At 36.8% G+C, this 22,064-nt stretch overlaps 1 protein-coding gene across 1 annotated transcript; it reads right to left on the reverse strand.

Annotated features, from left to right (window-relative positions):
- Nucleotides 1-1,371: 1,371 nt before the first annotated feature.
- On the reverse strand, nucleotides 1,372-18,544 carry LOC140241460 (transmembrane prolyl 4-hydroxylase-like). The gene is made up of 9 exons (XM_072321189.1): nucleotides 18,392-18,544; nucleotides 16,361-16,442; nucleotides 14,820-15,315; nucleotides 12,725-12,782; nucleotides 10,827-10,957; nucleotides 6,889-6,979; nucleotides 3,734-3,857; nucleotides 2,326-2,434; nucleotides 1,372-1,441 (listed from the first exon to the last, which is right to left on the reverse strand). The coding sequence occupies exons 1-9, from the start codon at nucleotides 18,542-18,544 to the stop codon at nucleotides 1,372-1,374; spliced, it is 1,314 nt and encodes a 437-aa protein (XP_072177290.1).
- Between the last annotated feature and the right edge of the window lie 3,520 nt (nucleotides 18,545-22,064).

Below are 22,064 nucleotides of genomic sequence, written 5' to 3' on the forward strand. Positions count from 1 at the left end.
GGTATTTTTTTCTGCCTTAGTTGGAAAATGCTGAGATAGACCAAGAACAACTACTTGTAGTAGATCAGTTTAACAAGAGTAGAGCCCTCTCACATGTCCCTGCAAAGTCTTGAGGCACATGGCTGGCTATCAATGAGAAAACGCAAAAACCTAATTTTTCTTCTTCATCTTTTTAAAAGTGATTATTTCTTCCTAAAATTTCGTGAACAATAATTTCAGCTGGCGATCTCTGGATTCATGTGCTTGCTATTCTTTAAAGTTACAAAATCAGTGAGAATTCATCAAATGTCACATTGCGTAGAATATGTTCTTTTGCCAGATTTCCAACTCAAGCGAATGGTACTAGTCATCGTACATTGTGCTGGAAGCGTTTATTGCTGTTAATCAACCCCTTTTGGATAAAAAAATAACTAAAAGGAGACAAAATATATGAAAGGTGGAAATGAAATGAGTTTTGTAATGCAAATAAGGAATATACGCTATAGCCATTTTCTTAAGTAAGGTTTTTTTAAAGAAAGAGAAACAAAAATCTTTCAATCGACACTACACGTTACATGACAAAAATGTTTATGAAGGTATCATTAGAATAATTAACACATAAAACTGAATTATTTCCTTGTTTTGTCAGCAGATAAGATCCCAAATATCTCAAATTGAGAAATATAATATATCCAGTTAGTTTTCAAACACTTCATATAATTATACATTATTATACACAATCTCCCACATGCAATCTCACAGAAAGGATTTTGATAATTTTCACGGCATTTTCACAACTCCAGCGTTAAGTGTTTGTGACTCTTTGTAGTAATGAGTTACAATATAGCTGGAACGTTAAATATCATTGATTGCGGTAGTTAAGCTGCCTTCATGCGTTCACAAGGGGCAATGAATGATACAACTGTACAAGAGACACCGGTTACCTTCCGTGAATATCATGTCATTTGTTATAGATATATATATATATATATATATATATATATATATATATATATATTTATTTATTTATTTACTTATTCATATAATATATATAAAAATACACTGTAATGATGTTAGAGTTCAGGATGCGCTGAGGGCGGGGAAAGCCGGTTGCTATGGTGTTGAGACCACGTGTTCTCTTGCTCCTCCCCCTTCACTGCCTTCTGCTCCTCCCTGTTCGGAGAGCGCACGTCGCTCGAAGGATTGAATTCATTGGTGGTCGCGTCTTTCGCATCGACTACGCCGTGGCCGACGCCATCTTTTTTGGCTCCGTTTGATTCGCGAAAGATTTTCTCGTGATATCTCATCTGCCTTGTAAGCATAGTAGATGTATAGAGAATCAAAGAAGACAATTACCTAGTTAATCATGGGTTTGGGGGAAAATGGTAACTATCACGTGTATGAAAAGAAATCAGCAAAACACGCAGGTGACTGACACCATTTCTTGTGGTATCTCATCTGCCTTCTAAGCACGAAGCATCAAAGCATCCTTCTACCCAGTTAATAATGGCTTTGGCAAGATGGTAATGATAACATCAGCAAAACATTGTTTTACATTTTTGCATGTCAAGGACATCCACTTTTCGATATCATTTTGATCACTGAATGATAAAAGAAGAAAGTACATGTATTTCTACCTTTTTTTTTTTTTTTTTACTGCCGAAATATAGGCCCTTAGTAAAGCCAACATTAATGCATCAAGAAACAGTTTATTACAATTATAAAACAAAAATGTGGATACTGCAAAATCACAATCTTCTCCTTTTTGATTCTTCAAATTATAATGCATATATAAAATACGATATGCGTGAACGGCAATAGATAGAGACTTAAAATTGCTTTTGCAAGGCATTTAAAAATGCAAAAGCATTCCTTGCCATGATTCTACATGAGCAGAACTGAGTTCGATAAAGATGTTATAAACTTCAGGCATTTTTAATATCATTAAAGTTTGTGTAATTTTAAAATGTTGAGAGCATTTATATTCAGGCTCTGATTCAGGTTCTGATATTGCTTAACCTACATTTTTGGCGTTTGTTGTTTGAATAATTTCAAACCATTTACGAGTGTCAAAACTCTAAAGACCACATGATTATTGAACCATAATTTGATACATTTACATTGTTATGTTAAATTCATCGCTAAGCAGGTTTGATTTGGGTTGGTTTGGTTTGTTGGTTTTGGTGTGGTTTGGTACTGTTTGGTTTGGCATAACTTGGATTGATTTGGTTCGGCTTGGTTTCGTCTGGTTTGGTATTGCTTGCTTGGTTGGGTTAGTTGTGGTTGGTTTGGTTTGGTTGCTTGTGTAATAACGAAAATCAGTAGTAACGCGCCCTCAACGCTCACCTCTCGTACACATCATCCACTAAGATCCAGTTATTGGCAATCCACTTGATACCCTTTGTGACCTCACATCCCCCATGGAGAGAAAACCCGTCCCTATTCCCCATCCAGCCTGCAGAAAAGTTGAGATATTGGGGAAAACGTATGCATGAAATTTAAGTATGTCTTCAATATTTCAAGTCCGTCGGTCCATTTTGATAAGCTTCAGTCCTCTTGCATTGCATGAAAAATCGTTTTTGAGTAAAGGGGTTTTCCTTCGGTAATTCAAAAACAAGAATCTATTCAAAATGTTACGAACAATGTTGCAAGAACACACAAACGAATCCTACTTTTTTTTTCCAACTTTCCCAGCTGAAATTATCCACAAAGAGCAGATTATCACATGAGTAGTTTGTAACAGGATTGAATGAAATTATGATAATGAATAGACTATCATTGGATAGTGGATTTAAGATGCCACTCGGCTAAAAAAAAAACAACAAAAACAAACAAACAAAAACAAAATACCAGTAACACAATTTGCAAGCACATCACAAATTTGAATCCAAAAGTTTTGTCGTTAGAGTCGTTTAATGCCGATGAAAAGAAGTCAACGATGAAAAGCGTTTTGTGATCCCTGCATTTGATTGCCTGAATGATTCAAATTGATTTCCATTTTGTGTTCACCAAAACAAAGAAACAAGTCTAACCGAATTACAATACGTGTAATTGATAATGATGAACACAGTGATATCAATGTGGTCTTCATGACGAAAATGATAATCAAAACTTATACATTAGAAGCAAAAAATATTGCAGAATAGAAATTAGAAAAATGGGAAGACCTAAAATCAAAACCACAGCTTATTTTACTTTGGCGCCGAAAACTGGACGCGAGACAAAGCATGCAAAATGGTTTAGATTAAAAACTGAAGCCCCGCGGTTATGCATATTGAGATGGGAGGGGAAGAAGAGATGGGGAGGGGAAAGAAGACCGATCGGGAGGATTGGTAAGTAACAGAATGTCTTTGAAGTAATTCATTCCTGAATTAAATCAATATTGTACGTAGCCTGAATAAAACTTCCCTTGCTTATTCATGATAACGAAGCTGTATAATGATGATGATGATGATAATGATGATGATGATGATGATGATAGTTAGAACAATGATAATAATTATCACCATGAGAGATAATCACAATAGATAATCAGGATTTCAGCAATGAAATAAGAAAAATAAAAAAACCGTCTAGGGTACAGGTTTGAGTACGTCAACGAGTTTGACGTAATCATGGTAATTGTGTGATGTAACAGTTGAATGACCAGTTTTGCTTTTGTTTTGTTGTGTGTGTGTGTGCCTTTCCGAATCCTTCTTCTCAAACATCAATAACCCACGATAGGAATTTGATGAGAAGTGGGACATCGACTAACCTGTGTCGTCATCGACGAGGTGATTGTACCACAGCATTGCTTTGCCCGTTTCGGGCTTCACAGCTAAGTTCCGCCCACAGCTGCTTGACAAATCGTAGGCATCGTATGACAGGCTACTTATGAACTGCCCATGAAGAAAGATAAAGATATTAAGATAGTAAGGTATATAGAACATATTGATATACACTAACAACATATGATAAGGTAATAATGGTAGTCATGGACAATAATAATGATTGCCTTTGACAACGAAGGTAGAATACCGGTAATTATTATGACGGTAATGTCATAATAACTGTTGCTAATGTAACTGTTGCTAATACCACGACATTAAATACAAAACGATGACTTAAATGATGGAAATTACCATCATCATAATTGATATACTAAAAAATCAAATATATTACAAATATTACTTATTGAGCAAGAGGTAGAAGTCGAAGAAGACAACGACGACGACGAAGATGACGAGGTAGCAAAAGGACAAGATGGTGAATGTGACTATACAATATATGATAATGCTCTGACTTCACAGAAATAGAAAAGAAATCATAAAAGGCGAATAATGTTTTCAGCGTCACCAAATTCTGTCGATATCGACAGCATAACCTTGTTTAGCAGATTATATGTGTAGGGATGGGACAGGGACGGGATTATTCAAGCGGAATGGCTAAATCCAATTCACATGAGACGAAAAGAAATAGAGTTTGTCTGACATCTACAATGTATATTCCCGTCCTGTGACAACGCCCGCTCTATCATAACTTCCGCTGTTGCAATAAGTCTTCACTTCACGAATGCAGTAGTTTTTCCATAAAATTACATATCGAATGTTTATAATCATGTTTTTATTCTAATCTTTGCTTTCTGCAGCCACTAGGCTCCATTCTTAGAAAGTTCCCCTTGCCTATTTCGTGACGTCATCAATTGTAATAATAGCTGAAAGAAACAAGTACAATTTACATTAATTCATGGGAAACTGCTTGCCACAATCAGTTGCATCAGTCCACAAAAGCAAAACAGAATTTAAACGACGAAACCGGACTTTACCATTTCTTGCCATACATTAATTCCTGGAAAATTTTCAAAAAACAGTGACTATGATAACTGAAAGTTCTGACGCGTAGTTCTTTGATAACTGACCTGCAGTTGTGACCTGGTGCAATAGCCAGGGCCAAGGTAAGGAGCATAGCATAATATTCCCTGTGATATCCTATGATACCCCAGCTGACTTATCTGTTGATGACGTCACGGAGGGCAAGAAAGCGCTGCTTTGGCGACGGAGCACAGATGGTGCAGACAAATGAAAAGTAAGTTTGCCTAAAACCCATGCTTACATATTTTGATCAAATAAATCAAAAATTTATGACTTGTGGATCTTTCCACGTCAGCAGAACAGTCAACACGAAATTGGATTTAGGGGGGACCTTTAATGATTTTGAGTCATTGCGACAAAAGAAGAAGAAGACAGAAATGACAATAGACAGGAATACGATATAAGTTTCAAGTGAGAAGCATCCGTCCCTCTGAAAGAGAACCATGTTGTCATACTACACTATACAACGATAAAGGGATAATTTGTATCAAAACTAAGAAAGAATGAATGCATGGGTCATATTTCAATAGAAACATATATGATGATAAACATAAACGAATGGAAGGGAAAGCAGGAGAAAAAGACAGACGTGACGTAATCAAGCGTTAATTAATCTCAAAACTCCAGCGGCTCTGTTTGGATGATAAGGGCCTATTTATGATCATCCTTACCTCGGTTTGACGCGATTTGAGATTTTGGTTTTGCTTAGCATTCCTGACAGATATGTATTTTATCATTACCAAGTTGAGTTGAAGGTCACTTCAGATCGAATGGGAGCTAAGGCACTTTAAAAGATGCCCAACATTACTGGATGCACCTAATTTGATTATGATAATGGAGCGCTGATCAGCTACGAGACATCCCACATGCAATTACGTTGCTCATCACAAGACATAACTTTTTCAAGAGTGTGCCACTGATCGCACGGAGATTTTAAAACATTCAGGTGGGTCAGGATAATGAGAGGTATGATGTAATTCTCATCAGTTGATGTTCGTCAGGCAAGGGCGGTAGGGGAACTCTCGCCACCCCGCATCTCGCTGCGAGAGAGAAAGACTCCCTGCTGCAAAATTTGCCGCTGTCATTATTGTAATATCAGTCTTTGGCAATCTACGCATTGCAGCGATTGCATAATTCTTCCACCTGATGGCCCGAAGGTGGCAAATCCCGTAGATGAAAAGTGCAGGGGCTGCGAAAGGGGATGGCGGTCTCCTGAAGAGATCCTGACGTGCAGTCCAAGTAAACTATTTATACTGACATATACATGTGTAAACATGGTCAACGTTCAAGTGGAAATTTGACCGTTTTCATCTTAAGCCGACAGAATGACGTCTTGAGAACTTAATGAAAATCAAAATTAACCTTGATCGCTTCTACCGTAAATCTGATGGCGATTTTATAACGAGAACTGCAATACTGCAAAAGTCGCTTGCACATGGCATTTTAAGAACACACTAGGCGTTAAAAAAATCATCTTTCTAATTACACGAATGGTTGGTGATAGAATGAGCTGATTGAAACCAATTATATTAGCAAAATCACACTCACATTATGAACATTATGAACTTTCAAACTTTCTCTTTTATAAAAGAGAGTGACATCGATCAAAATCGGATCTACGTCAGTTAGATTAGACGATGACGTCATTGCCTAACATTGACCTGTGCAAAAGTTAACTTTTTTTTTAATGAAATAGAATGGAAGCAGTCATATATTCTCATCAAAATATTCTAGTGCTATACAGAAACTTAGCAATAGTGGATATTAGTTACTAAATCATTGACTCAACTATTTTCATAGTTGTATTAATGTTTGTATCAGCAGCAGCCAATGGGACAGCAATTACGTCATGACATCATCGCCTAAATCACTTTGCAGAGATGATATGATCAATATACTATAGTTTTTAACACTTTGCCAATTTCCATTTTATGGGGTCCGATCTAACATAAAACGCACACAAAAAAAGACTTGTCCTTTTTTGTTCTCCCAATTTCTTTTCACATTAGTTGACGTGAACATAGAGTTAAGTACATGCAGTATATTGATGGTATTTCACCTCTTTTGAATTATTTTTCATATCCGCCACCGGAAATGCTGTTTCTCCTCCTCCTTCAACATCACTGAGATAATAAAGTATTGTTGCATATCTGCACATCAGAAAACAAACAAAGAAAGAAACAATCTATCAATTTATCAATCGATCAATCAAGTTATTATTATCATTATTGTTACACTTGTCATTATCATCATTATTGCATTTCTTATTATTGTAACTATTATCATTACTACCACTTCTGTCGTTATTATCATTATCATTAAACTAATTGTATATTAAAACTATTGACAACACTTTAATGATAGTGATTATCATAATGACAATTTTTATTATCATTATAATTATCATTATTCAAAGTAGCTCATAACTTTGATTATTGCCATTACCCCTATTTGTACACTCGCAATGGTATCGTGGTGTTTTCCGTCACACTTCGTGTTCTTTGACCTCACTTGACGCGATCCTGGTCATTGCAAAATACATGTCTTTAAATTAGGCAGAGAGCCCCAATTAGCTCAACCAATTCCCTGAAGCTCACCTCACACACCCCTATATACCAGTATTCAAAACTAGACCGGCAAAGTCATTAGAATCGCGGTCTCATTAATAATAAAGCACGCGCAAAAGGACAAAATGAGGCGCATGACGCCAAAGTTAACATGACTTCACTTCGGCTTTCTATAGTTCGATATCTAACCTGTCGAAATGAGAGTCCCAATTTGAAAGCAGGAGAACAGTGAAAAATCTTCGCATTGTCGTCTGTAATTCTGTTTCCTAATGCTCTTTCGTGTTTTTGCTTGTTTGTTTTGCTCTTATCTTTTTTTATCACGCCTCTATTTGATCAGAATGAACTTTTGATTCTTAAAATTTACATCAATTAGTCGGTCAGCGTTGAATACCGGACATAACGTGAATACTTTCATTTTTGTCAGTGAATATTAATAGCGCTGACTGGGGAGAAGTCGTGACGTCGAATGGATTAACTTTCAGGTCTCATTTGATTTGAATTAGAAGAAAATATCCCGGGGGTAATTCCCTCAAATATCCCGATCAGCAGACCATTCAAGAGAGATGAAACCCGATATGTATTGTCGAAGACTTCGAGGCATAAGACGGGAATCTGAAGGAACGGGGGAGAAAGAGGAAGAAAGAATGGTATATGCTGGGCATCCTGTAAACCTCGTCGAGAATACCAAGCCCCTTGTACTGTTCTGCAATGGTAAACGGCGGATAGTCGGGTCTGATCCTCAGGCGCCCCCGTGCCCAAGCGAGAGTTATGATAAATGATGTATATTATTGTGACGACCCCCTTTGGTCCGTCGCGCCGTACGCGAGCGTAATGCATTATGCAACTTGGAGAGAGAGAGAGAGAAAGAAAGAAAAGAAATGAAGAAAAAAAAGTGCAGTGTCATCTTGCAGCTCCCGTGTAACATACTGCATGTCTCCACCTCATCTAACTTCGGGACGAGTCTACACAGAGCGTCCACGCAGAGCCTTTTGTGTCAAACAAAAAGGCAGTTTGAAAATAGAATGATACAACTGGGCATCATCTTCTGCTCACCGATTCGGCTGTAGATGAAAGACGCGTGATGGTTCGTGCTTACTTACACACGCACACACACACACGCACACACACACACATACATACACAAACATCACTGACAAACATACACATAAACATAATCACACACTGACACAAACACACAAACACACACACACACACACACACACACACACACATTGAGAGGCAGCAAGAATGTGACGACGCCAGTAGGAGATCAAGAAAAAGAAGACAATGACGACGAACAAAGGAACGAAAAAGAATAGAAAAAAAAAAGAGAAGAAGACTGGGGTAGATGAAGGAGAAAGAGAGGAAGAGGCAAATGACGGAAAGGGGCAAAAAAAAAAGACTCCATGAAAAGAAAAGAATAGCAGATAGTCCTACAGGTTTTCAAATATAGTTTTCCCACAGATTTGTGGACTCGGGAAAGCACAAAACTACTGAATCAATTAGGGAAGCTTCCCCAAAGATATAAATACGTGGGTTCAGGGGAATGCATAAAGAAATATTGAAGTGTAAGCGAAGTTCGAGGAAGAAATAAACTTTTCAAAAGTTACACTTTCCTATAGTTTCCATTAATTTCGTATGCAGTATATCTATGCGGAAACCAAACAGTGAAAAACCAAACGGTAACCAAATCGTGGTGTTGTGGGAGTAGAATGACACAATGTAATAATAATAATAATAATAATAATAATAATAATAATAATAATAATAATAATAATAATAATATACTAAAGTAATATCACATGGATGATAGTAATAATGGTTTTAGCAGATGTGGTCGAGTTTTATAGGGCATAGATTGAAAAGAGATCACTAAATATACCATCATCACTCAATTAAGTTATACCTTTTTGTATTTAGATAATAGATATCAAATCAGCTTACATTTTAATGTGTAAAATCTTGAAATGATTTAAGACTGGGAGTCATTACGGAGGAACAAATGAAACGTGTTATTTGTGGATCTTATTTTGTGGGCCAGTTCAGAACCAATGCTGAAAAAAAAAAAATGCAAATACATCTTTAAAATCCCCTTGTGAATACCATTTTCTTTATTCTTAAGAATATTGTTACTGATTTCCTTTACATCTTTATGTGTGTTGAGCTGCTTTGATTTTTTTTTTTCACATCTTAAAAAGTTTCTTCAAATATGTCTATAATTCGTAATGATTTGCTTCCTCACGTCCGAAGGGCTCGAGCGACTTTTCTTATTCATCGATCATCAGCTTTAGCAGGGATTCGGATACCAAAAACTGCCTCTGTTGTCTTCCTAAAGTTATTTTTTTTTTTCTAATCAACGACTGGCTTATCATAATTGTACTCCTGTAGTATAGAATGTTCATAAATTTACGAAAAGATATAGTGACGTCTACTTCGACAAGATTACTAAGCTCAAATCAGCCTGAACTAATCAAGATATATTCCAGGTTGATGAGTTCAGAGTGTTTCAGGATTTATTACGTCAGAATATGGAAAATAATGGGCACACGGATCTAGACAAATTAAAGAAATTTGTAACATTGGAACAAATCATCCAATTCGGTCAAATTGACAGTGAGGTATAATCATTTACTGAATCCATTTTTCCTTCTTGATATTAATAGAGAAGAGGAGCACTTCCCAGTATTACATGTTTTGACGTTTTGATGCACACGTGTTTTGTATTATCATTGTAACCCCTAATGAAGAACTACCCGCCGTATCTTAACGTACAAAGATTATCTTGGTTGTATATAATTCTAATATAATAATAATTAGATATATATATATATATATATATATATATATATATATGTATATATATCCTTGACGGATCTTGAGATGCCCTCATCTTCTAGAGTAATTCACAAAATTTACAAGCTATGTTTCTCTTGTGAATTTCTCTTTTCCACATAGAGTTACAAAATAAAGTTGCATTGCTTACATGTTTAATTTTATCTTAAACACTGTTAAAACAGAGGTGATATTATAATTGTATCCATGTTTTGTTGAAACTTATATGATTCAAAGTTCCGTAAATGTATTATACTCGTCGTAAGCGTTATGTATATTGCTATGCATTACTTTATGTTGAAAAAAAAAATCACTTGAATTGAACTGAATTGAATATTTATATACATGGTATGTATTTATTTATTTATCTATTTATTTTTATTTACATATCCGCTACCGGCTGCTTCACGCTATGGCGATCTTCAGGCAGACTGACTAATATGCTCTGCTTTACAGCATCGAACACTTTTTATCAATCCTCAACAAACTATATTCCCAACGGATATACCCAACGGATGTCTGTATATATATATATATATATATATATATAACACTTTTTCGATGAAGAAATAACAACAACAGATTTTAAGGGTCTCACCTGCATAATCGCTCTTTCTCCTCAGGAGATGAATCCAGCACTCTGGCCGTGTGTCCGCACTGTTTGTCAGAGGAGATGGCCGTACTGTCGTAGTGGGCGTGATACAGTCCCCCAGGACGGTAGTGAACAACCTGCTCAGGGTGTCATTGAGTTTTGATTTAAAGTTCATAGAAGAGAAGGAGAGAAGACGACGGAGAAGAAGTATATTAGAAGAAAAAGGATATAATCAAAACAGGAGACAGAAGAGAACGAACAGAATGATTGACAGAAGATTAAAGGGGCATTCCAGACGATTTTCATAATTCCACATCCTGCAGTACATAAATCAACAGCTCCATGTATAGATTTGTGGAATTTATTTAGGTCCTTGAGCAGAGATATTAGTACTCTGAAAAAAAAAAAAACCCACCCAAAACAAATCACATTGAACAAAGATGATGACATAGGAGTCTCACATATCTCAGAAATGTAGCAATGTAATTCCATTACAATACCACGTGCTTAACAAGTTCATCCGTGTAGAATCTATGCATGTCTTCTTTTGTTCTGCTTCCTTGAGCCCCAACTCATGCATTCTTGTTATGAGGCTGCCATGTCATCATCCTTGTTCATTGTGATTCGTTATAAATTTTGAAAACACTTCTGTTCCTCAGCCCAATTCCTACAAATATTCTAAAACTCTGCACCCAGTGTACCCAATTTATTGTTGTTCATAATATGTAATATGAAAATCATCCGGAGGTCTCCTTTAACCCTAAAAAGACTGGGCTATTTTGGTAGCTCGAAAGACTGGGGGGGGGGCCTAAAGGGCCCCCCTTAAGATCTCGGCCGTGGATCGCGCGAACGCCGCGAAAATTTGCACAATGGTAGTGTGCGATGTAATCTACAAGATCGTATATTTAAATTTTCAAAAATAGTCTTCTTTTATTTTATTTTGATTAATTATGCTAATTTATGCGAGAAATCAGACTCTTTGATCTAAATCAGTAAATAAAGCTCCAAAAGTGCTCATTTTTGGACTAATTATTCTTTGTGGCATTCTTAGCAAATGTACTTGAAAAAAAAATTCATTATCAAAATTGATTTCATATTCATTTTATTGTTTTATGAATTTCTTATGTATTTCTTTGTTTTTTCGACCTTTTGTTTTTGTTGTTTTTTTAACAAAATTTGTGGCAGACACTGTATTTCTTTGTTTTTTCGACCTTTTGTTTTTGTTGTTTTTTTAACAAAATTTGTGGCAGACACTTTTTGAAGCATAATACTCCTAAAACAAATTAATTTTAGCCATTGAGAGTAAAAATAAGCATATTTATATGAACCATGTGAAAAAACTCAATTTGCATTGACTTTGTACACAAAATCACATTTTTGAGCCATTTTCGGCCTCACGTGCATGTACAAAAAGTTATGTAACTTCAGAACCGTACCCCCGGGCATCACAAATTTGGTGTCAAAATGTGCGGGAAACTCGAAAGAATAAAGTCATAGAGCATCGCGGCGAGAGCATTGCGTGTTGCAGAGTAATCGCGCGAAATGTCGAGTTCCCCCCCCCCCCCCCCCTCAGTCTTTTTAGGGTTAAGAAGGTCCTTGGGAACTGATGGAAGACAAAGAATAATAATGATATTGTGGTGTCATATACACCCTGATATAAGCAATGTACTGTCATCTGCGTTTACATCGCTCTGGTATAGAAGGTCTCGCCATTATTGCTTACCACAGGTACGCATGCGCACAGCTAGGTCAAGACGGACACAGAGGGCATTGGGCCTGAAGTATTATCTTGGACAGCATGACTGAACGGGGAAAGGACCAGCTACGTTGAGCAGGGAAGTGATAGTTTGATTGACCAAAAGCCTTTGCCATCGTTATGTTTTCATATACATATATTTACAAACCTGAAGACTCTCCGACGAGTGAACAATTTTCCAGTCTAACTTGGTGACGGCGGTAACCCTGAATCAACGGAAAACAATAATTGGGGGAACGATGGTATAACTGTGACAACCCTGATGATAGTAAAGACATCAATTACCGTTATGAAATTAACTCTTTTGTGTTCTTTGAGTGCCTATTATTACAGAAAATCACCTAACATTGTACACACTGTTCAACGTTTCTGACACAGAAAAGATGAATAAGAAAGGACTTTATTAAAACATTCAATCAGAAACGTGATTATTTAGTAACATAATTCGCGAACAATAGTAGCAGAAATGGAAATAATTGACAACACTTGCATTTCAGATAAATGATTATTATACCGTATGTCCCCCTCCCCCCCCCCCAAAAAAAAGAAGAAAAATTACAACGGGACCCTCCGCAATTATAACTTTAGAAATAGTGAATCAATCCAAATACAATTTCAGGGTATGAAACTATAACTAATTGCCCACATCTTACAGAAAACCCCATTCGCTTTGCTTCAGTGGTCAAAGAGAAATGAGGAATTTTGTAGAGCATGTCAAGAATCTCTTCTCTCCAAGTTCTGTCTATTGTGTTACACATTAATGTGCAGTTCCAAGAGCATTCAAGTGCTAAATTTGGAAGAATCAGACTCATGACACGCTTTACAACGATCCACATTTCTCTGTGACAGCTTAACCAAATTGAATATTTTTTTTTTTTTTTTTTTTTTTTTTTTTTTTGCAAAATAGAGCTAAGTTGTTATAATATCTTGAGATCCTGAAGTAGCATTTGGACAGTTTAATCATATTGGGTGTTATCGATGCGAAAATCCGATTGTTTGTTTATCATTATTTTTTTTTTTTTTGGGGGGGGGGACACACTGTATCTTGATAGTATATGTTTCATTGTATGATAATGCTAGCATTATTTAACACCGTTAATTAGATTAAGAAAATATTGGCTAATGAAGTCCAGAATGAACGTATCGATGAAGTTCCTTGCTAATATACTTATGAAAGTTGATCACAATTAAAAAATTCCAAATCCAATGAATAAATATTCTACAAACTTATATCAAGAGTTCAAAGATTTTAAAGTTCTGCGTTATGACCTTCTTTGATCGCCTAATTTACAACCTTGGTCTTACTATGCAATGCACAATGTCCTCGGGCCCACAATTAAATTAATTTCTTTGCAAATTCTTATCTTGCTGTGAGCATGGTGAGAACAGGTGGAACAGACTCTGCTGGTAGAACGTCTACTTTTGGAGAGAAAGATAACGGGTCCGAACCCCTTGGAAACCAGCTTTTACACACATGCATGTGTAAGTGGAGCCGTACGTCTTTATTCTGCAACAAGGCTGCCGCTGTAGTTAGCCTATATACTCAACGTACGTAGCAACGGCACCAGGCAGCCTAAAGCCCAGGCACTACTCGGGGCCAGGCGCTATAGAGGCAACATTAATTAGAGAGTAGTGTGTGAGATTGCACTCCTTGGATAAAGGATGAGCATCAAGATTTGCTTCGTTTGACTTCCCATATCATGTAACTGCAACTACTGTCGCTGACATGGCAAAGACAAAACACTACAGCAGAAAAGTGTTGGCCTGCAATCATTATTCTATTTTATCTCTTGATCTTAAAGGGACTGTACAGTACTGGCTGAGGTGGGGATTCAGGTTTATAACATTCCTAAGTGAGATAATGAGAAACCTCTTATGAAATATAAAAGAGCATGTGATTTTAAGATGGATTCAACGTTTATTTGATGGAAATTGGTTTTCAAATGACAGAGATATCCAAAAAGGTGATAATAATAAAAGGCCACAGACCACGCTTTTTATTAGGATCTCTTTGTTTAACCTTGTTTTTGGACATCTCAGCCATTTCAAAACCGATTTTCATCAAATAAACTTTTTATACCCCTTAGAATTGCATGCTCTTTGACATCTCATAGAGTGATTTCTGAATATCTCGCCAAATGTTAAAAGCTAAATCCTCACCTCAACCAGAACTGTACAGTCATTTTAATTGTCTCTACTTTTTTCTCTTTTTGCTGGGAGGGGGTGGGAAGGCAGCAACCTACCTGTCACGAAGCTTACGAATGACGTCATGTTTTGTCTCCTTCCAATCGATCCACGCCTGGTCACTGATGCGGCCGCGTTGCCTGCCCTTTGGAGGGAGAGTTCCCCTCCGCCATTGCTCCAGCCACTCTCGAATCCTCGCCGTTTTGTTCGGGAGGCTGATCAGCCAAAGCTCTCTGGAGTTGATGAACCCGTCCGAGTTGAGGTCAAGGATCAATTCGACGTACATCCGACCCAGGTCCGAAGGCGGCAGGGCTTCGTCGGCCTCGAGGCCAGGTATGCACGGCAGAGCCTCGTCGAAGTCAAGCTGTGAATCGGCGTCGAGGTCGCACTCGTGCAGTTTCGTGTTCCACTCTGTCTCGTTGAAGGCAACCTTAGCTTCGTCAACGCCGCTAGCTTTGAGCGTCTTATTGACCGTGCTACTTGTCTTCAGCCCTTCATCCATGGCGAGATTCTTTAAGTGTTCGCACTCCTCTTTCGTTAGGAAATGTGGTATTTCTGTCAGCAGAAGAAATGGCAAGCGGTTCTTACCAGAAAAAAATACCTTACTCACGCTTATGTTATTATAAATCCGAAACTTCCATGGCAATTTATGGCTAATTTGAATTCTGATTTGAACCTTGCTTTTATAATTGGGAAGGTATAACTACTCTATTGCTTAATCATTTTTCTTCTATCCTTCTATTCTGATGGCTCGAGGATAGAAATTTTCTTCTGCTTTCTCAATAGTTTATCTTTGCCCATAAACCAGAGGGACATTTCCCGCTTTATAACTGATAACGAGTTGTTCTCAGCTCTGTGCAATAAAGCATAGCAGCGAAGCGTAATTACGAGTAATCTCCTGCAATGTCACGGGTCAGCTAATAGCTGTTATGTCGGGGGCTAGTTTTCTCTATTCATCCTTCATTTTTGCATCTTAAAAGGAAAATTCCAGTTCATGATCAAATTGACCGTAACAAGTAAAGAGCAGACTACAACAGGAAGATTTAAAATCTAAATTGAAAAAAAAAAAACATAACAAAGATCTGTAATTTCAATGTTTCTTGTGATTACAAGAAACAGGTGCCTAGGTCAAATCACCAATATGCTCGCGAGAGAAATGGGGCGCGCAGACAACTTCAGTGGCATCAAAGTGGTAGGCATTGATGCTATTTGTTTTGTTTTTGTTTAAAGGTTGTAGCTTAGAGCAAAGGAAACACAGATGAAAATAGAACCAATGACTGAAACCGGAAGTTATTGTCCATGTGAATGCCAACAGGTGTCTCTCAAATAAAATTAAATCAAGATCAGAGCCTATGAGGGGGTTTCCCCTCATTTCTTGTCTGCACCTTGTCCTCGGGATTTTTTTTTTGTTTGTCCCACACACTGTACATATAGCACGCTGCGTTCCCGAGACTAGAACAATTCAGTATAATGATTGCTACTGCTGCATGTTGATGTATGTCTGCTGTCTTCTTGCATGTGGGCAACGAAAAAAAAAATGAGGCCAGTGTGAGAGAAAAAAAAATCGATACATTTTTAGTGAGAAAACAAGAGGTGTTACCGAACACTGGCGGGTGTACAGCTAAGGTCTTCATTTGCACGTATCTGCCCGGAGTGATTTCGACATAATGTATGTGACCAACCTGTTCGTAAAGTGACGGAGAAAGATGATTAAAATAGAGAATATGAGCTAAAAGAGATGGAAACATACAAATATGTTCATTCCGTCCTTCTGTCTGTCATGTATCATGCATCATGCAATGGATAATAATAATAATATAATAATGATAATAACAATTATAATAATAACAATATAATAATAAGGTTTTATTTATCCAGGGTAGCCTCTTCAGTGTTGCCACTGCTCTACCAGAGGGCCCTGCCATTATTATTACCCCAACGTTGCCAGGTACCCATTAATACACCTGGGTCGAGAGGGACATTGTGGGTAAACACATCTTGTCCAAGGACGTAAGCACTGGGCGGGATTCGAACTCGGGTCCTCCGGTTGGGAGTCGAGAGTCTCATCCACTATGCCACAGCGCCCCCACTGTAGATAGGGATCAGGGATAGAGCAACAGGCCCCTACATCCAGTCGCAACCACCATTCGTGCTTGTGTGATAAAGCACAAATTAAGAGCTAGTCTATATAGACCAATGCGGTTTGGGTACTGTTTTTATGGTAATTTCTAACTGGGGGCTTCAAGTATGCCAAACAAAAGATAATTTATGCACTAACGTAGCAACGCACCTGGCTCATTGCATAACGTGCGTAACCCATTGAAAGTGCTTTTGTTCTTCTTTGGAAGCCCTCAGCTATGGCCGCCATAAAAAGCTGCAGTGCTCTGAAGTCGGATTCCTCTATTATTATGATACGTCTACGGTCTATACCTAATGTACGTGCGTGCGTGAGGCCGTCAGATGCTTTTCTATGTATTATTGATACAATGGATGGCCAATCTAGAAGTATTTGGCAGTGCGCGTATGTATACGCATATCATCAAGCACAAACAGACGTGAGTTGCGAAAGGAAATTATAATTGTATTATAATAAAAAAAAATGAGTGTATTATTACAAAAAAAAAAGCTATATCTTATTTTTCTAAATGCCTAAAACGTCATTAATCTATTTTCGTTTTTTTCTTCAGAGAAAGTAAAGCGAAGTTATAGTTTTCACTGTATTCTTAAGGCAAAAACAGATCAACGAAAGTCGTTCTCAGCATGGAGATCCCTATTATACTCGGTAGTGATACACAAGGACTAACAATGAATGGTGTGAATCTATAGCATGGTATGCCACAAGGCATCGATACCCTAACGAAGTTACTTTATCTATTCGCATGTTGCCACTACCCCCCCCCCATTATTCTACACATACGCGCTAAAATGTGTAGTTATACAAGAAAAGATATCACCAGAATCCATTAGTAGTTGGAAACAAGGTTTATCGATTCGACCAAAGACACTTTAAATTCATCAGTTCACTTGTAGGACAAGTGACCTTCTGGCTCTCGCTCCAGCTGTTCCTCGGAAACAAAACGGTTCTCTGACCTATGCAAGTTCCTCTATGGAATATGTAATATAATGGCCTACACCAGGGCTCGACACTAACGGTAGCCCGGTGGCCCGGGGCCACCAAAAATGAAAGTCGGGCCACCAAATTTAAAAAAAAGGCCAATTTGGTGGCCTCAGGCCACCAAAATTTTTTGAAAAGTATGTCAGTAAATTCGCAACTTTTTGCGCCGGAAATTAGCAGTTAAATTTGTTTAAAGGATGGATGAAAAGGACTGAATGAGTGCCTGAGAGTGAGTGTTGCAAGTTTGTTGAAGTTTATTTATGAGCAGATATGTCCAACTTCTAATTCTTACTATCATAAAACTTAAATATTTGACTCTTTAAAAAAGAAGGACTTTTAATGTTTTTTATTGTTGTTTTTTTTCGGGACACCAAATTTTTCTCTCGGGCCACCAAAAATTTGAAATTTGGGATTTTGGTGGCCCCATCGGGCCACCAAACAAAAAAAGTTAGTGTCGAGCCATGCCTACACATACGAAGACAAATACAAACAGATATGAGAGATATGACGCCTAACCTCCACCGGATCATAACGAAACAATTGCATTTTTCCTTGATGGAATGATGATGTCTCGGGGTTGGTCTCTTCTTCACCAACATTATGTTGTCCACCATCTTCTCGGCTGTAACCGTCCCCGTCGTAACTATCCCGCGCACTCTGGTAAGTCATGGTAAGCAGCAGCAAGGTAATAGAAAGAACGATGGGTCTATCTGTTGGAACAAGTCAATGAAAAATTCACTCCACTACTAAAGACAAGAGGCAAGGGACGGGTCAGTTCCGTCATCATTATTAAACCCGTTCCTTACGACACTCTGAAATTATGTACCATAAAATTTGGATGGAACCCAGGCTGGGTTCTCTCAGGCAGTAAGTTAAGTCCATAACCTCTAAAGGGTAGTATCAGTACTGGTGCGGCAAAATTCGAAATTCTTTTCAACTGTCATGAAAAAAGTCTATGAGTAAACAATTGTGAATTTTTATCTCTGTTCATATTATTTTACTTGGTTATAATGTTGCTATGATTTGTATCATTTTGTATAATGCTACATGTATACTGATTTGCATTTGTTGGGAATGAAGTAAATGAAGTGAAATGAAATGAAATGAAATGAAATGAAATGAAATGAAATGAAATGAAATGAATACTACTAACATGACTAATAATAATTTACATTTCACCGTGCTTACTACATAGTTTCTAAGCGCCTTTCATTTACATACATAATCTTACATCACTATAAAATATAACTACAATAATTTACCTTACTCAGTGCACTTAACCAAGAGAATGTTTAACAGTATCAGATACAAAACAACTGTTAATAAAATGAAATGAAATAAATGATACATTGATAAAACAAATGCAGCATAGCAATGTTTATGGTATATAGACCAGAACAATGATGATAAATCACTTGTATTTTGTCGTACATCGTGCTTCCATCAGCCTGTCCATGTCATTACGTCTACTCTGTGATATAATATTCATGCTTACAGGTCGTAGATTTGACAACAAAAATGACATGCAGTTATGCAGCTGACGTGGTTTCCCCGCTCACTCGTGGTAGAGGAGCGGACAAAACAGAAACAATCGATATTTTATTTTAGTACAAGAGCCTAACCATGACAAAACGTGCTGAGACAAACGACAAGAAGGTGTGATTTGAAACACTCTTCGGAGTATGCAGTTGGTATGATATACCAACTGTGAAGCAGAGGCACAAAAGAAACATATTTATACATACATATAATACATATGTATATGTATATATATATATATATATATATATATATATATATATATATATATATATATATATATATATATATATATATGATTACATGTATATACGTGTATATATCTCATATAATTGTATAATATGTATATATTCTATACATAAACATTGAACATCCTACTCTTGACAAAAAGAATGTCATATATAACGAACGCATATATAAGTTATAAATCGTAATCCTCAGACCCACAGCTCTGACTAACTTGCTACAGTGCACTTTCAAGAATTATACCATGGTATTCAGCAAAAACTTCAAGTGACATGAGAAAATGTCATGATCATATATTTAAAAAAAAACACACTCGGGAGATGGAATGAATGGGAAGAAATTTATCAATTCGATTAATTTTTTAGGAAAGACAGAGGTAGAGTGATTGAAAAACGACAGAGAATAAGACAGATGAGGCAGAGAAAGATAGATTTTAAAAAAAATAGGGCTCCCTGGCATATCAGGTTGTTTGTTGGCTCTAAAGACGAAAAGCATCAGCAGGCTCTTCCACCATACGAAAGCAGCCTAATATAAGTGAAAAGAAACAAAAAGGCAAACACGTTGCTATTGTAAAAGGATTATATAGTTTTGGTTTAGATGGGCTGGGGCTTCAGACTTCCATTTTTTTTTGAGCGAGAGATAATGAGAAACCTCTTATGAATTATGAAAGAGCATACCAAATTCTAAGAGGAATTCAAAGTTTATTTGATGAAAATTGTTTTAAAATGGCTGAGATATCCACAAGCAAAGCGGTCCTTGTAGAAGATATGAACCACCTTTTATTAGGACCACTTTATTTTACTTTGCTTTTTGATATCTCAGTCATTTTAAAACCCATATTCATCAAATAAACATTGAATTTCTCTTAGATTTGTATCCTCTTTAACATTTCATAATTGATTTCTCGAAAAGTTAAAAAATCTGAATCCCCTTCACAATCAAAGCTACGCCATCCGTTTAAATTGTCTGTGCATGTATCAGTTCTTTAGTCATTATATTTGGTCACAAGCTTTTTTTTTTATTTTGTGCAATATCAACGACATCGACATGAAACGAAAACAGTTTACGATAGCGAGACAGTTTGGGAGATGGAAAACAGAGGGAGAGTAGATGTTAGACAGATACGAGAAAGGAGGAGATGTCACGGATATATGAGGTAGAAAAGTGTAGCGCTCCTTCACTGGGGTCTATTCTCGCTATAAATAGGATGACAGGAAATCAGATACACCCGTCGATGGTATTTCAAGGAGCTATAGGTATCATTCATCCCTGGACAATGAGTGGTCTATGACGTCACATCGCAGGAAAAGGATAGATCTATCTATTGAGATAAGGAAACAATATATATATATATATATATATATATATATATATATATATATATACATTTTGTAGATAGAGACAGACAGACAGAATTATGGGCAAGGCCGTGTGATTATGAATTTGGACGTGGAGTTGAATTTATATAATTTTTATTAACAACAAAAAATAGATGTAATCCATTTTTTCCAGGATTGTTTGTAAAATGATATTCAAAAGTGCAGTAACGACAAGGAAATATACAGAAATATTGTATTCCATGACCTAATGAAAGTAAAAAAAAAATGAGATAATCTGAAACAGTAGTACAATTTGCGATGGAAAAGGGGATCCAAAAACAAAATGACTTGTGAACAATTACAAACCTTTAACTAAACGAAATAAACAATAACAAAAAAAGACTTATAAATACAGTCTAAACCTGCAATACAGATCACCTATCTAGACTGTGTGAGTTGGTGTGTGTGTGTATGTGTTTGTGTGTATGTATGCGTGAGAATTTAGTGAGTGGTATAGGTGGTGGGTAGTGCCGTCGGAGATTCGCGTATTTTTTTTTTCTTAACATAATTTGACGCTGCCAAAATATAGAGACAATGTATGATAAGACAATGGCAAAACCAAAACTAGAAGCAGCATTTAAGGGCGAATGCAGACTGCAGAAAAGAAGACTGTAAAAAGTACATTATTCAAAATTTTCACTAAATACACCGATTGAAGGGGCCGTTTGGATGTCATAAAATGGGAGATTATTCCAAAAGTTTTGGACCATTGAATGTAGTCGGTTTTTTTTTTCTTGTTTTCTTTTTTAGGGGTGGGCTTTCAAAGCTTTAAACAAGAGTAGGTGTAATTGTTGTGTAGAATGATTAGGACTCGATACACTTTGAACAATAATCGTGAGATCAAAAATTTTTGTTGCAATTGATTATAATCATAATGCATTCAACTTGCCTAAAGTTGAATAAACACAAATCTTGGATTTTAATTATTTCATGTTCTTACAATAGAGAATCAATGTGAGAATGTAAATATGAATATGAATTGGGTACATATACAGAGTGATATATGAGTTTGATATCTGCCTCCC

Source organism: Diadema setosum, chromosome 18 (genome assembly GCF_964275005.1).
Source record: "Diadema setosum chromosome 18, eeDiaSeto1, whole genome shotgun sequence".
In the NCBI taxonomy this organism is placed as follows: Eukaryota; Metazoa; Echinodermata; class Echinoidea; order Diadematoida; family Diadematidae; genus Diadema; species Diadema setosum.

Coding starts and splice junctions, on each gene's coding strand:
- LOC140241460 (XM_072321189.1), bottom strand. CDS start 18,544: ATGACTTACCAGAGTGCGCGGGATAGTTACGACGGGGACGGTTACAGC. Junction 15,316..16,360: donor TGTACACCCGCCAGTGTTCG/GTAACACCTCTT, acceptor TTCTGCTGACAG/AAATACCACATTTCCTAACG. Junction 2,435..3,733: donor CCTCGTCGATGACGACACAG/GTTAGTCGATGT, acceptor ACTTTTCTGCAG/GCTGGATGGGGAATAGGGAC.